The following is a 16,470-nucleotide window of genomic DNA, read 5'->3' on the forward strand; positions in this document are numbered from 1 at the left end:
CTCATGAGACCAGGACCACTTCACTGATTTCCCTCCTCCTTAGTGATCTCTCTGGGAATGTGAAGTATGGACATAGGATGCACCATACCCAACCCCCTCAGTGCATGTTGGTAGGTCACAAACTCTGGCCGGCCAGTGCAAAGCCCATGGGGCAGTGTAGGCTTTGGGGCAAGGTGCCTAAGAAACAGGCTACCATCGGGCATCACAATTGAGTGAGGGTAGCCGGTGCCTTGCTATGTAAGGAGAGGGTACTTACAGGAGTGCCCACAGGCACTGGGCAAGGGCAGTAACTGCTGGGATAGGGAACTGGTGGAGACCTGAGAGCCTCATTTGGAGACAGAGATACTGAACTTGACAGGAAGCCATTCTCAATCCCTCTGTAGCTTGGGTCACCATTGTGCTTTTTGCAGGCACAGTTGAGCATTGGCCCACATGTCAAATAATGGACGGCATTCTTTCTGTGGAGCTCCTAGTGGCCTTGCAGCAATCTGCACTGGCATCTGGGGCTGGCAACACAGAGGCTGGGTGGCCTATAGGAAATGCTGACCCCAAAGTGTTAGTTACTATGGCATCTGCGACACCCACATGGGGACATAAAGAAGTCTGCTGCTGTGGTATTGCCCAGCCAGAGGCCTGGTTTTTCAGTAGTATATCCTTACTTTTCTTGTCTTCATGAGGATTCTGCCCAGGCACCACCCAGGATAAGGGAACTGTGCTAATGATTTTAGGTTTACAGAGAGCACAGCCATTTCCTGGAGGAGATGATGTTTCTTTTAGAATCTCACTTCCGGACAATGCTAAAGCCACTTCCTGCTCTGGTCTGAACAAGGATCATGGGAGCCATCTTTTTCAAACGGTCAGCTTTGGAAGCATCTACATCAACCACTTCAGCAGACAAGTCTAGTGGCTTATTAATGCTGACTTTTGCAACCATCTGCTTCTTTAACGGAGGAGGTGAACTGCCATCTTTTCTGTCTTCACCGGCTGATTTCTGGGTATACCCAAGAACTGGCTGAGCACTTTTAGGATCTTCAGGATACTTGCTGGAAAGACTAGGTGTAGGGAACTTGCAGGTAAGTATCATATCTGGCTTTGATAAGGTAGCTGAGGGAGAGGTAGAGAGACTGGTGTACTGTTTGTGGAGTTCACAGTAGGTGTCTGCAGCCTGGGAGGGAACGTGGATTTGGGATGAAGGCTGAGGCAAGGAGGATAACAGTAGAGATGCGTTGCCTAGCAGGCCACTGGTTACCATCTTGGCAGAGGTTAACCCAGGCTGCTCACTATTCCGGATGTGAGGATAGGAATGGGAATTGACTGGGTTCCCAGGACTGATACCCATCTTCCAGGGCAGGCTTTTATCTGTACAGTGGACCGAAGGTGGGATATCTGGGGTGGCCAAAGGCACTGAGCGCCTTACAGGTGAAGCCAGGGATGATGGCATGTGGGGACTGATGTATTCAGGTGGTGGCAGGTAGAGAAAATGCTCCTCATTTGTGCAGACAGGAGAATGTAGTGGCCTGGGCAAGCTGTAGGACTGCCGAGGTAGCAAGGTGCAGTACACATTCAGTGACTACTTATTTGCTGAGTTGTGGAAAGGGTAGATGGATGGTGTGGCACTCACCATGTAAGCACGGACCCAGGGCAACTGCAGATGACCAGCATCACTGATGTTGAGAGCGCTCTGTTCTTCATGGAGAGGGCTATCCAAGCTCACTGTTTCTGCTGTGGGCATAGAAATTTTTTGCATTCTAGGTGGCGTTTTGGAAATAGCACTGAAGTCATGTGGGGGTTTTCCAGAAACAGTGACTGTCTCAGGTGTATCTGGCTTAAACTGTATCTCTGGACATCTCTCAGGAGAAAATCCAAGACCACCTGGAGTGCTCATGGCACCCTCTTGACCCTTCTCTGAGCTCAGTCCACACAAGCTAGAACAGATGATGTTTTCAGGGACACAGAGGCCTTTCTGGATCAGGCCATTGTGTCCATGTGCAGTGCTGTCAGGCCACCAATCCAATGGGCTATAGTCACATCTACCTTTTCAAAAGAAGAACATGTTTACTACTTACATATATCTTCAAAGCAGCAGGACCCAAGCTGGAGAGAATCTGCAAATTGGTTTAATATGACAGCAGCCTAACATTAGAGCAAAAAACATTAAAGATAAACTACAAGGGGCGCCTGTGTGGCTCAGTTGTTAAGCGTCTGCCTTCGGCTCAGGTCATGATCCCAGGGTCCTGGGATCAAGCCCCGCGTCAGGCTCCCTGCTCAGCGGGAGGCCTGCTTCTCCCTCCCCCCGCCCCCGCCTGCTTGTGTTCCCTCTCTCGCTTGTCTCTCTCTCTCTCAAATAAATAAATAAAATCTTTAAAAAAAGATAAACTACAAATAAAGTATTCACAAACCTTGTTTTTTCCCCTTAAACAATCCCTTTCTTAGGACCATGTGCTGCTTTGGTACCTCCATCCTTCATACCTCTGTTCAATCAATATTTTAAAGCACACAGAAATCTTGGATCTTTTCACTTAAAGACCATATATTAACTCATCTATTATATTCTATGAATTTCAACTTCTCAGCAAAAGTCACTTCTTTCAATTGAGAAGACACCATCTCCAATATTCTTTGAAATACCCTCAAGGAGCACAGAACTCACATTCCCCCCTCCTTAGGCCTGTTAGGACTGGCTTGCAGGCGTTTCCTAGATGTTGGAAGGCAATATGTAATATAACAAAACAATTTTCCATGGGACAACTGAACTTTAATTGTCTCCTTTCTATATCAATAAAGAGTATATGGGTCAAACTGGGGTGGTATCTTTTGATTTTCTCTCCCTGTTATCTGAAGACAGTTCTGTGATTAATATTTTACTGAAAAGGTAAACCCTGCGATCTACTTGAAGGGCAGAAACTTATCTAGCTAGGAGCACTGACAAAGAATCTAGGAAGCAGTGAGGGAAAAGGGACTTACCACCACATACAACAAAAATTATATACAATTATTAACAGATTTCTTAGCAGAAATCTTGCAGGTAAGAAGGCAGTGGATGATAGAAGTATGAGAAAAAAATAAATGTTAACCAAGAATACTGTCTGTGGCAAAACTATCATTCAAAACTGAAAGACAAATTGAAATTTCTCCCAGATGTAAAAATGCTAATGGAGATCCTTATCATAAGAACCTCCCCTACTGAAATGCTAGAGGTAGTCCATGTGAAATAAGATGCATATTGTTATTGAAACAATGAAGTGGCAACACATTATAACACAAAACAACACAAAACTATATGAATTATAAGGATCCCAGGTAAACATAAATATATACCTAATAGAGCACCTGCATTATTATAATTTAGGTCCTTATATCCATTTTTAAGTCTTAAGTGCCATTTCTAATATGATGAAAGAATAAAAAACCTATTTTAATGGTAATTTTTGACATTTATATAGGGAAGGCAAACATGGGCATAAGTACAATTTTTTACGTGATTAAAGCTATCAGTTTAAAGTAGACTGTTATAACTTAAAGATGTTTTTATATCTCCATGGTAACCACAAAGAAAATATCCCTAGAGAATATACACAAAGGAACTGAGAAGAATCAAAGCATGTCACTATAAAAAGCCAATAAAACACAAAGGAAGAGAATAAGAGAGGAAATGTTTTAACCAAAATACTCAAGACATACAGAAAACAACGAAATGGCAGTAATAAGTGCTTCACTATCAAGAATTACTTTAAATGTAAACAGATTAAGATCTCCACTCAAATGACATATCTGGACTACATACAACAGAGGATCTAACTATACACTGTCATAGGTTGGAAGTGGAAGGATGGGAAAAGATATTGCATACAAATAATAACCAGAAAAGAGCAGGGTTGGCTATACTAGTATGTTTAAGTCAAAATTTGTCAAAAGAGAAAAAAAAAATACATCATATGATAATGAAAGTACCAGTTCACCAGGAAGAAGTAATAATTATAAATATGTATGCATCAAAGACCAGAACTATCAAATACTTCAAGCAAACATTAACAAGACTGAGGGAGAAATAGACGAAAATGCGATTATAGTAGGAGTCTTGCATATTCCACTTTCAGTAACGGATAGGATAACCAGACAGAAGACAAAAAGGGAAGACAAACAACCTGATCAAAACTATAGATAAATTGGGGCTACCAGACATGTATAGAACACCATGCCCAACAGAAGAATTTGCAACTTTCTCCAGGACAGACTATATGTTAGTCCACAAAGGAAGTTTCTTAAGTGTCTGCCTTCAGCTCAGGTCATGGTCCCCGGGTCCTGGGATCTAGTCTCCTGTCAGCTCCATGCTCAGCAGGGAGCCTGTTTTTCCTTTTGTCTTCTGCCTCTCCCCGTCACTGGTGCATACTCTCTCTGTCTCTCAAATAAAAATAAAATCTTTAAAAAGATACAAAATAAAAAGAAGGAAGTAGTACTAATCGTCTTTCAGGATTATAGTGGAATGAAACGAAAAATCAACATCAGAAGGAAAACTGAAAAAATTCACAAGTATGTGGAATTAAACACCACACATAAAAAGAAATCAGAAGGGAAATTTGAAAAAAACTCAACAACAAATAACAATGAAAACACAACATTATAAAATTTATGAAATGCAGAGAAAATAGTGCTAACAAATAAGTTTGTGGCTATAACTGCTTAAATTGAAAAACAAGAAATCACAAATCAGCAACTTAATTTTATGTTTCCAGAAAAATAAGAATTAAATCAAAAGCTAGCAAAATGAATTAAATGATAGAGATAAGTAGACATCAATGATGTTGAGAATAGAAAAACAATGTAAAGAAAATCAATGAAACTACAACTTGCTTTTTTTTAAGTATCATCAAAATTGATAAATCCTTAGGTTAACTAAGAAAAAACAGAATAGATTCCAATAACTGAAATCGACTAAAAGAAATAGTACAGATGTTGCACGGAAACTTAAAAAAAAAAAGAATGATAAGAAAGTATATAGAATCCACCAGAATTGAACCATGAGAACACAGAAACATTCAATAAACTTATAAACAGTGAGGAAGTTCAATCAAGAGTCAAAAACCTCCCAATAAAGAGAAGAGGATTCTGTGGCTTTACTAGTAATTCTACCAAACAATTTCAAAAGAATTAACACCACGTTACCTGAAACTGTACCAAAAAATTTAAGAGAAGAAAAGACTTCCAGATTCATTCTTTTAGGTCAATTTTCGCAGACAAGCACATGAAACAAGTGCACTACACAAAGAAAAACTACAAATAGATGGAGGATCCAAGATGCAATGTACAAAGACCTGAACTCACCTCATCAATACAGTGAATCTATACCTACAAAAAGAGCAATTTTTACTGAAAAAGACTGAGAGCTGACTGAACAGCTTCTGTACAACAAAGGATAGAGAGAGACCACATATAGAATGTCAGGCAATAACATGGAGTCACATCCTTAAAGCTGTAACCTGCAGTGAAGAGAGACAGTAGTGAGTGCCCAGGAGCAGATTCATCCTCCCTGGGGCGCAGAAAAAAAAAAAATCACTGATTAAAAAGGCAAATACAATTTTAAAGAACCAGTTCCTGAGCACCTGCCAAATGTCTGGTTGCTGTTAGAATGCTCTCTGGACTCAGAGGGACTGACCCCATTCTTTCATTACCCCTCCACCTTCACAGAGAGATGGGAGCAGGATCCAAGCTCCTCAGTAGTCCTACACCTTCTCTGAGTGCCCAACCTCTTAGCTCACAACAACAGCAGGAATCCCTCAAGGATATCCTCCTACCAGTGACTATCAGAAGTCCAGCTGTCCCACTAAGGTGGCTCCATAAGGTACCCACAGAAAAGTGCATATTAAGACACCCCTGGACAGCATCCATCATACCTCCATTTGTCTTGCCAAGGTGACATAGGTGTGAAACACCCCAAGACATCCTAGGCCTAAACCTGCTCAGCTCCGGATGATGTGCCAAAGCACCCTAATTGACTGCCCTTCAACCTGTCAGGCTGCACCTGCTCTAGCCATCCTGTCAGGGCATACCCCTTGCATAGAATGCTCTGTGACCCCCCTACTTGCCTTCTTTGAGCTTCAGCTGTCCTACCAGGGTTCTCCCCAAATGGGGCACCCTGGAACCCCCAGCCTATGCCCATTTTAGCTCCAGACAACCCATCAGAGCAGCCCTGGTGTGGACTGCCCCAGGACCTTTAGCCCTTGCCCTGCTATAATTCCAATCTGCCCGCTAAAGCCACCAGGAACACGCACGTCTACACAGGGGACAATCCTACCCAAGGCTACTTCATAAAAACAAACACAAAATCAAATAAAGTGAGAAGGCAAATATGTCCCAAATGAAAGAACAAGAAACTTCATAAAAATAACTAAATGAAATAGAAATAAGCAACCATGTGCCATTGTTTTCATATAACATGCAGTGCTCCATGCAGTACGTGCTCTCCTTAACACCCATCACCGGGCTAACCAGTCCCCCCTCCCCCCTCCCCTCTAAAACCCTGTTTGTGTATGGTGACTAACATAACATAATAAAATTTTAAAAAAAAGGAATAAGCAACCAACATGATAAAAGTTGAAAGTAATGATCGTAAAAACACTCATAAGCCTCAAGAGAAGAGTGGATGATTTCAGGAGAACTACAGCAAAGAGATAGAAAATACTAAAAAGAACCAATAAGAGTTCAATAATACAATAACCAAAATAAAAAAAAAAAATGTGCCAAAGGAAAACAACACTACATGAGCAGATGCAGAAGAACATATCAGCAAGCTGAAGATAAGAGTAATGGAAAAGCACACCCAGATTAAAGAGAAAAAAATTTTTTTAAAGATTTTTTTAAAGATTTTATTTATTTATTTGAGAGAGAGAGAGAATGAGAGATAGCACGAGAGGGAAGAGGGTCAGAGGGAGAAGCAGACTCCCCGCTGAGCAGGGAGACCAATGTGAGACTGGATCCCGGGACTCCAGGATCATGACCTGAGCCAAAGGCAGTCGCTTAACCAACTGAGCCACCCAGGCGCCCTTTTTTAAAGATTTTATTTATTTATTTGACACAGAGAGATAGCAGAGAGGGAACACAAGCAGGGGAGTGGGAGAGGGAGAAAGCAGACTTCCCATGGAGCAGGGAGACGGATGTGGGGCTCCATCCCAGAACCCTGAGATCATGACCTGAGCTGAAGGCAGACGCTTAGCAACTGAGCCACCCAGGTGCCCCAAGAAAAAAGAATTTTTAAGAAATGATGATACATTAGGGACCTCTGGGACAACATGAGTGTATGAACATGCATTATAGGAGTCCCAGAAAAAGATGCAAGAAAGAAAGGGGCAGAAAACCATGTGAAAAAGTAATACTTGCAAAATTCCCTAACTTGGGGAAGGAAACAGACATCATTCCAGAAAACACAGACACACCAGGACACATTATGATTAAAATGTCAAAGGTTACAGATAAAGAGAGAATTTTGAGAATAGCAAGAGAAAAGAAAACAGTTATGCACAAAGGAAACCCCAAAAGGCCATCAGCCGATTTTTCAGCAGACACTTGGCAGGCTAGAAGGCAGTGGCATGATATATTTAATATGTTGAACGGGAAAAACCTGCAGCCAAGAATACTGTATCCAGCAAAACCATCATTCAGAATGGAAGGAGATGCAGAATTTTCCAGAGGAAAAAAAAGTTAAAGAAATTTATCAGCAGAAAACCAAACTTAAACAAAATGTTAAAAGAAGTCCTTTAAGCAGAAAAGGCCATGACTAGAAACAAGAAAAATAGGAAAGAAGAAATCTCACAAGTAAAATCAAACCCATTGAAAAGGTGGTATATCACTAATTCATAAAACTAGTATTTCTGATGGTTAAAATATAAAAGTACTAAAAATCAATTGTATTTTAAAAAATAACTAAGGGACTTGAAAAATAAAAGGATACAAAATATGAAATCATAAACCACAAACCAAATAAAAAGTGCAGTGTTTTCAGAATGTGTTCAAACGTAAGAAACCATCAACTTAATGCATGCTGTAACATCCTTAGAATATGATACATAAATATTAAAATAATCACAAAGCAAAGTGTACACAAAAATAAACAGAAAATATTCCAAGCATAACAGTGAAGAAAGTCAGTGGGAAATAGAACAAAAGAAGACAAAAAGAGAAAGAAACTACAATACAAAAATGGCCCCAAAATAATTAACAAATGGTGATAAATACACGGGTATCAAGAACTAACTTCATGTAATGGTCTAAAGTGCTTCAAGGAAAGACAAAGGGCGACTAAATAGATACAAAAGATCCATGTATATGCTTCGTACAAGAGATTCGGCAGAAACCTAAAGGAACATACAGACTCGATGTAAAGGATGGAACAAGATATTCTATGCAAATAGAAGTAAAAAATTAGTAATAACATAATAAAAGACAAATAAGGAAAATCCACAGGTAAATCATATTCAACACTGAAAGAGTGGAAGATTTTCCACATGAAGAAAAAAGGAACAAGACAAGGAAATCTGCTCCCTCCACTTCTACTCAACACAGTACTGTAAGTTAAAGTAGACAAAATAAGCAAGAAGAAGAAAATATAGAAGGAATCCTGTTGGAAATGAAATAAAATTATCTCTATTGCCAGATGACATTATTTTATATATAGAAAATCTTAAAGATACACACAGAAACATACTGCTAGAACTAATAAAAGAATTTAGGAAAGTTGAGGATACAAAACCAAAACACAAAACACAAAAATGTTGCATTTTTCTGCACACTAACAGAAAACAATCTAAAAATGAAATTAACAAAACCACCCTATTACAAGAACATAAAAACAAATAACAAGTAACGCAGGAGACAAATGAGTTGTGAACTCCAAACCAGAAGACGCTGATGAAAGAAACTAAAGATATGCATGTTTATGAATTAAAAGATTTAATGTTGTTAAGATGTCAGCAATAGCCATTGATCTACAGATTTAATGTAGTGTCTCTGAAAATCCCAATGACATTTTTTGCAAAAATAGAAAAAAAATCATAGAAGTATACGAATTCTCAAGGGACCCCAACAGCCCAAACTCTTGGAAAAGAAAAACAAATTTGGAGGTGTCATACTTTGTGAACTGAAAACATATTACAAAGATACCTGTCACGTGCTTCAACATGGATGAAGCTTCATAATACTGTGCTGAAAGAGATAATTCAGTCACAAAATAAGCAAAATATTCCATTGGGCCTCAGTATTAAAACTTTTAGAACAGAAAGCAGAATAATGGTTGTCAAGGGTCTATAGAGAGGATAAAATGACGAATTGTTCTTGGGTCTAGATTTTTAATTTAGTACCATGCAAAGCATTCTAGTCATCGGTGGCTATAAAATGAATACTGTTAATATTATTCAACTGTATACTTAAAGTAGCTCTGACGGTTTTATGTTATGACTTTTATCATAATTTGTATTTTAGAAAGATACTATGAAGAAAATAAAAAGGCAACCTACAGAACAACAGAAAATATACAAAATTCAGATACCTGATAAGGGACAGATATTCCAAATACATAAAGAACTGCAGAAACTCAGTAACAAAACAACATGACAAAAAATGTGCACAGCATTTGAATAAATATTTTTCCTAAGAGGATACAGGAACAGCTAAGAAGCACATGGAGATGTGCTCACCATCACTAATCACTAGGAAACTGGAAATCAAAACCATAATGGGATACCATTTCATATCTGTTGCCATGGTTATGGTCTTAAAAAAGAAAAAAAAAAGTATAGCAATGATGTGGGAATACTGGAATAGTTGTCCAAGGCTGATGGGCATGTAATGTGCAGCCACTGTGTAAAGCAGTATGGCAGTTCCTCAAAGCATTAAACAAAATTATAATCTGAGCCAGCAATTCTACTTCTGGGTAAATAAAAAATGAAAGCACTAACTCAGATTTTATACACCAACATTCATAGCAACATTACTCACAATAGCCAAAGGTGCAAACAACCCAAATGTCCATTAACAGATGAATGGATAAACAAAATATGGTATGTACATTCAATGAAATATTTAAAGGGAAGAAAATTGTCACATATGCTACAACAGTGGTGAACCTTGGAATCACTATACAAGTGAAATAAGCCAGTCAGAACAGGACAAATACTCTAAATCCACCTATATGAGGTACCTAAAGCCATCAAATTTACAGAAACTACAATGGTGGTATCATGGTGGGATGGCAGTCAGTATGTAAGTGGTACACAGTTTCTGAAGGGAAAGATAGAAAGTTCTAGAGATGGATAGTGGTAATGGTTGCAGATGGATATAAATGTATCCAAATGTCACAGAATTGTACACCTAAAAAATAGTTAAAGTGATAAATCTTGTTACATATACTTTATCATAACAAAAAACAAAAACACATCAAGTAGAGGATGTACAGAAACTGGAAGCCTCCTATTGCTGGTGAGAATGTAAATGATGTAGGCACTGTGGAAACCAGGCAGAAAATTCATCAAGATGTTAAATATCCTAAAACTCGACTCCTTTTAGCATATCTGCAAAAGTACAAAAACCAGGTGTTCAAACAAACACTGTACACAAATGTTTATTAGCAGCATAATTCAAACAGGCAAAGTACAAAACAATCCAGATGCCCATATTGGAAAGAATAAATAAACTATAGCATATCTGTGGAATATAACAGAACTATATTACATAGTGATGGTACAGCATAGATGCCACCTTGAAAACAGCATGCTTTGTAAAAGAAAAAAAAGTCAATTACAAAAGAATACATATATTATCCCACTACTGGAATTGACTTTCATTGATAAGCATGAAATAGCAAATTAAGAAGAGACTCCACTGAAAGGTCTTGGGGGGCTTCAAGGCCCACAATGATTCCCTGAACCCAGTTTTATGTTCAAACAATTAACCAAGAACTGGCACCTACGTGGAGATCCTTCTTCCCCATTCTTTTTGGGTCCACTCTGGATGTGTGAAGATGAGGCAGGCCTCAATTAGGGGAAGAAAGAGGGGTCTCTCCTCATGCCTAAACCAGACAGGCACATTCATTCAGCTGTCTTCTTTCATCCCACACATGTAGATCCTTTTACTGTTTACTGAACTGTGAAGGTCCCATACTGGGAGCTGCTAAATATATGCCCTCTTCTTTAATGGCAGCTTTTAACATTTGGTCTGACTTTGTTTTTTTAATTTCAGGATGTTAAGAAAATGCAAACAAGAGAATGGAGATGTCTTTCTAGGCAATTCACATATAATGCAGGCTCTAGGAAGGAAAATCATTTTTGACATCAATGTACAGATGTGCAGGAATGAAGTAATACACCTGCCCAAATGTAACAGTGCAGCAGAAATGTAACTTTTCTAGCTGGACTTCTAGGGGACCCAAGACACTTAAAACAACATGCAAACAATCTATGAACAGGCAATATTACTCTGCTCTCCCTCCATTTCCTTTTCCCAGTCTTTTAGGCGCAGATTTTAAAGCGCATTTGCCAGACCTCAGGGATTCACAGGCATGAACATACTGATTCTTCTTGTGAGACCAGTCACATATGTGAGGGGATATGGGGCCAAATGCATTTCCAGGGCTGTCATGTGAATAATTCACAGGTTGTAGGTTACAAGTACTGGCTGATAATCACCAATCACTAAATGAGATTATCAAATCACTTAAATCTAACTGATGTTGCCTGGGGATGTGAAGTCATTACCGAACACAGAAGTCTTAAAGAGTCAACCTGATGGGTTTTGAGTTGTTGCCATGCCAGAAGTGGGCAAAAGGCACTCATTTCCCCTCTTTTGAGAGGGAGGCTGGCAAGGCTGGCAAGGCTAAATCTCACCCTTATCTTCTATGCCCAACAGCCCTAACCACATCATATTCCAGTGTGCTGATGAGTGAAGAATAAACACAAATGCTTTTTAATAGCAGGATCATAATGATGGCTGTTTTATCTCCATATAAAATTGTAAATGCTCATTTGAGGTTTATTTATTTTTAAGATTTTATTTATTTATTTGACAGAGACAGAGAAAGCACAAGCAGGGGGAAGGGGAGGGGCAGATGGAGAGGGAGAAGCAGGCTTCCTGCATAGCAGGGAGCCCGATGTGGGGCTCCATCCCAGGACTCCAGGATCATGACCTGAGCCAAAGGCAGATGCTTAACGGACTGAGCCTCCCAGGCACCCCTCATTTGAGGCTTAGTGTCTCTTCTCATCTTGCTTAAGCATATCCTCCTTTTTATTTTTTTTAATTTTTATTTAGTGCGTAGCTAACATAGTGGCATAGAAAGAGGACTCCAAGCTCCTCTGATCCCTTAAACATAACAAGAGAACTATAAAATCATCTTAAATTCCTCAGAAGTCAACCTGAAGACTGAGAGAACAAACTCCCCAACGAAAGGGAGAGAAGAAGCCACATTAAGGAAAGTCGGAAGTGCAGAGACATGGTTTATGGCAGAGACAGACTTCAGGTGCCGTGGAGGGAAGGAAGCCATGGTCACAGAGAAGGGTGAGAGAGAGAAGAGTACGCAGGGGAATGCACAAGGAGAACACTTCGCCGAAGCCAGTGGCTAGAAAAATGAGAAACGCTGGTTTCCATGGTTTTTTCAATGAGTGGAGCTCAAAGCCTGCAGATTTAAAATAGAATCCCGACTGGGACCTGGGTGGCTAAGTCGTTAAGCATTTGGCTTCAGCTCAGGTCATGATCCCAGGGCCCTGGGATTGAGTCCCTTATGGTGCTCCCTGCTCTGCGGGAAGTCTGCTTTTCTCTTTCCCTCTCACCCTGCTTGTGTTCCCTCTCTCCATCAAATAAATAAAAAAAATAAAATAAAACAAACAAAAACAAACAAACAAACAAATAATAGAGCCCTGAGGTGCTGCACTATTCCTAGAAAAGGAAGGCAAACAACCCTGGGACATACAGTGTAGAAACAGGAATCTGAAGAATGCCTGTAGCACACACACCAGAGCCTATATGCTCTTTTTGGAGTGCATCACTGGTAACAGTGTTCACGGAATCACGTCTCTCAGGACAAAACAGCTGGCTGGCACATAGAATAAACGCATAGCCACCAGTAAGAGGCAGCACAGTGCCTGCACAGTCTGTGTAATCTGCTTACACCAAACCCCACTTCCCTGATGGGACTGCTGCTCTCTGTTAAGATTCCCTCAGTCCCAGTGCAGTAGACCCCTCCCCCAGAAGACTGGCACAAGCCCCTGCCCATTTATGTTCCTAAAACCTAGAGAGTGAAAGGTCACCAGGCTTGACTGGGATAGAGCCCAGGGGCACCATGTGATGTTCCCACACAGAAAACAAGCAAACAACCCAAAGTGGACATTGCGGAACCAGCGATCTGAAAAACATCTGGGACACAAAGTGGTGGTGGAATCTAGAAGCACTTCTCTGAGAGGCAGCATCCACAGAGACACTTCTCAGGGGGCAGAGGAGCTGGCGTGCACCATTTCCCTCACTTAGCCCTCAGCATAAACACACACCAAGCACTCTGATGGCTCTGATCTAGTTAGTCAAGTCAGCCCACTTTGCCTCAGTCCCAGTGAAGTGGGCCCCTTCCCAGGAAGACCAGCACAAACCTCTGCCCACACCATGTCTCCCAACCAGAGACTTCTGCAGGGCCTGAGTTCTGGTGGATGTTGTATGAGGTCTCATTTCACAAGCAGACCAAGGCACACCTAGTTAAAACTCACCACATTCAGTCCAGCAACCAAACACTGCCCACAGAAGGTGAGGAGAGCCTCTGCAGACAAGTGGTCTGAAGAACAGAGCAGCCAAAACACAACAGCAGAGTGCATGCAGCACACAGCAGGGACGCTCCCTGAAGTGGACACTATTTGATGTCTTCTTCATAAAGCCATTGTTCTCAAAAGAAGGAAACACAACAGCACATTTAAGACAGAAAAGGCACAGACTTAGACAAAAATGTCAAGACTGAGGAATTCATCCCAAATGATAGAACAAGATAAGATCACTATGAGATATGTCAGTAAAGCAAATATACATAACCTGCTAAGTGTAGGATTTAAAAGAACAATTACTGGTCTATATGTCTGTTTTTGTGCCAGTACCATGCTATCTTGGTGATCCCTGCTTTGTAATACACATTGAAATCAGGCAACATGAGGCCCCCAGCTTTGTTTCTCTTTTTCAACATATCCTGGGAGATCGGGGTCTTTTCTGATTTCACATAAATATAGACCAGTGGAACAGAATAGAAAGCCCCGATATGGACCCTCAGCTCTATGGTCAAATAATCTTCGACAAAGCAGGAAAAATTATGCAATGGGAAAAAGACAGTCTCTTCAAAAAATGGTGCTGGGAAAATTGGACAGCCACATGCAGAACAACGAAACTCAACCATTCTCTACCACCATACACAAAGATAAACCCAAAATGGATGAAAGACCTCAATGTGAGACAGGAATCCATCAAAATCCTAGAGGAGAACATAGGCAGTAACCTCTTCGACATCGGCCAAAGCAACTTCTTTCAAGATGTATCTCCAAAGGTAGTGAAACTAAAGCAAAAATGAACTTTTGGGACTTTATCAAGATAAAAAGCTTCTGCACAGCAAAGGAAACAGTCAACAAAACAAAGAAGTAACTCACAGAATGGGAGAGGATATTTGCAAATGACACTACAGATAAAGGGCTGGTATCCATGATCTTCTCAAACTCAACACCCAAAAAACAAATAATCAAGTCAAAAAGTGAGCAGAAGACATGAACAAACACTTCTCTGAAGAAGACATACAAATGGTTAACAGAAACATGAAAAAATGTTCAAAATCACTACCATCAGGGAAATTCAAATCAAAACCACATTGAGATAGCACCTTACACCGCCCCCTAAAAATCGACAAGGAAAAAAACAACAAATGTTGGATAGGCTGTGGAGAAAGGGGAACCCTCTTAAACTGTTGGTGGGAATGCAAATTGGTACAGCCACTTTGGAAAACAATGGAGGTGCCTCAAAAAATTAAAAACAGAGCTACGCTATGATCCAGCAATTGCCGTACTGGGTATTTACCCCAAAGACACAGATGTAGTGAAAAGTAGGGGCACCTGCACCCCAATGTTCATAGAAGCCATGTCCGCAATAGCCAAACTGTGGAAAGAGCTGAGATGCCCTTCAACAGATGAATGAATGGATCAAGAAGATGTGGTCCATATATATAATGGAATATTACTCAGCCATGAGAAAGGATGAATAACAACTTTTACATCAACATGGATGGGACTGGAGGAGATTATGCTAAGTGAAATAAGTCAAGCAGAGAAAATTATCATATGGTTTCACTTATTTGTGGAACATAAGTAATAGCATGGAGGACAGTAGGAGAAGGAAAGGAAAAATGAAGAGGGGGAAATCGGAGGGAGAGAATAACAATGAGAGACTATGGACTCTGAGAAACAAACTGAGCGTTTTAGAGGGAAGGAGCGTGAGGGGATGGGTTAGCCCAGTGATGCGTAATAAGGAGGGCACGCACTGCATGGAGCACTGGGTGTTATAGGAAAACAATGAATCATGGATCACTTCATCAAAAACTAATGATGTGAGGTGGAGGAGCAAGATGGCGGAGGAGTGGGAGACCTAAATTTCGTCTCCTTCCAGGAATTCAGCTAGATAGGGATCAAACCATTCTGAACACCTACGAACTCAACAAGAGGTTGAAGAAAAGAATAGCAGCAACTCTCTGAGCAGAAAAGCGACTGCTTTCTGGAAGGCAGGATGTGCGGAGAAGTGAATCCGAGGAGATATTTGGGAGGATAGATGGCAGGGAAGGGGACCTCCGACGCCGCTTCTGGCAAGTGATAGAGCAGCAGAGCACAAACTCGGAACATTTAGGAATCTGCTCCGCTAAGGGAAGTCACTCCAGTGGCTAAGCGGAGGGTGGGGGGGCGGTAGAACTCTCGCTGGGACAGTGTGGTCTCAGGACCCTCGGGGCCACAGAAAGACCGGGGGTGCTTGAGTGCGGCACAGCTTCCAGTTATCTGAGCGGGGAAGCTGGCTGCAGAAACTGAGTCGAGGAGTGGGCTCTCAGCTCAGGGTTGCCATAATCCGTGATCCGCCGCACAGTCAGGCCACTGCTCTTCCAGCAGGGACCCAGCAAGTGGCAGATCCAGGGAGACTCCCCTTCCTCCCCCAGAAGGAGCGGTGTGCAAGTGCACCGCAGGGATCTGCTCGGTTTGGAGAGTCCAAAGGGGGTCGTGTGCCAGAGATAGAAATGCTCGGTCACAGGCCGGGTGAGCAAGGAGTGTGCTGAAGACTGGGGAGACAAGAGTGACTGACTGCTTTTCTCTGGGGGTGCACTGAGGAGATGATCTCAGCTCCTCTGGGGTGGAGACTGGGAGGCCACCATTTTCACTCTTGTGCTCCAAAGCTGTACAGAAAGCTTGCAGGGAACAAGAGCTACAGAGAGCAAAC

General features: G+C 41.1%; 1 protein-coding gene across 1 annotated transcript in view; it reads right to left on the reverse strand.

Annotated features, from left to right (window-relative positions):
- The window catches only part of LOC118356653 (BCL-6 corepressor-like), a 114,758-nt gene that overhangs the window by 51,941 nt on the left and 46,347 nt on the right, over positions 1-16,470 (reverse strand). Inside the window, 5 exon segments of the mRNA XM_035725946.1 lie at positions 1-223; positions 226-402; positions 405-801; positions 803-1,980; positions 1,983-2,034. Coding sequence (XP_035581839.1) covers positions 1-223; positions 226-402; positions 405-801; positions 803-1,980; positions 1,983-2,034 — 2,027 coding nt within the window.

This window comes from Zalophus californianus, chromosome Y, assembly GCF_009762305.2.
Source record: "Zalophus californianus isolate mZalCal1 chromosome Y, mZalCal1.pri.v2, whole genome shotgun sequence".
NCBI lineage: Eukaryota > Metazoa > Chordata > Mammalia > Carnivora > Otariidae > Zalophus > Zalophus californianus.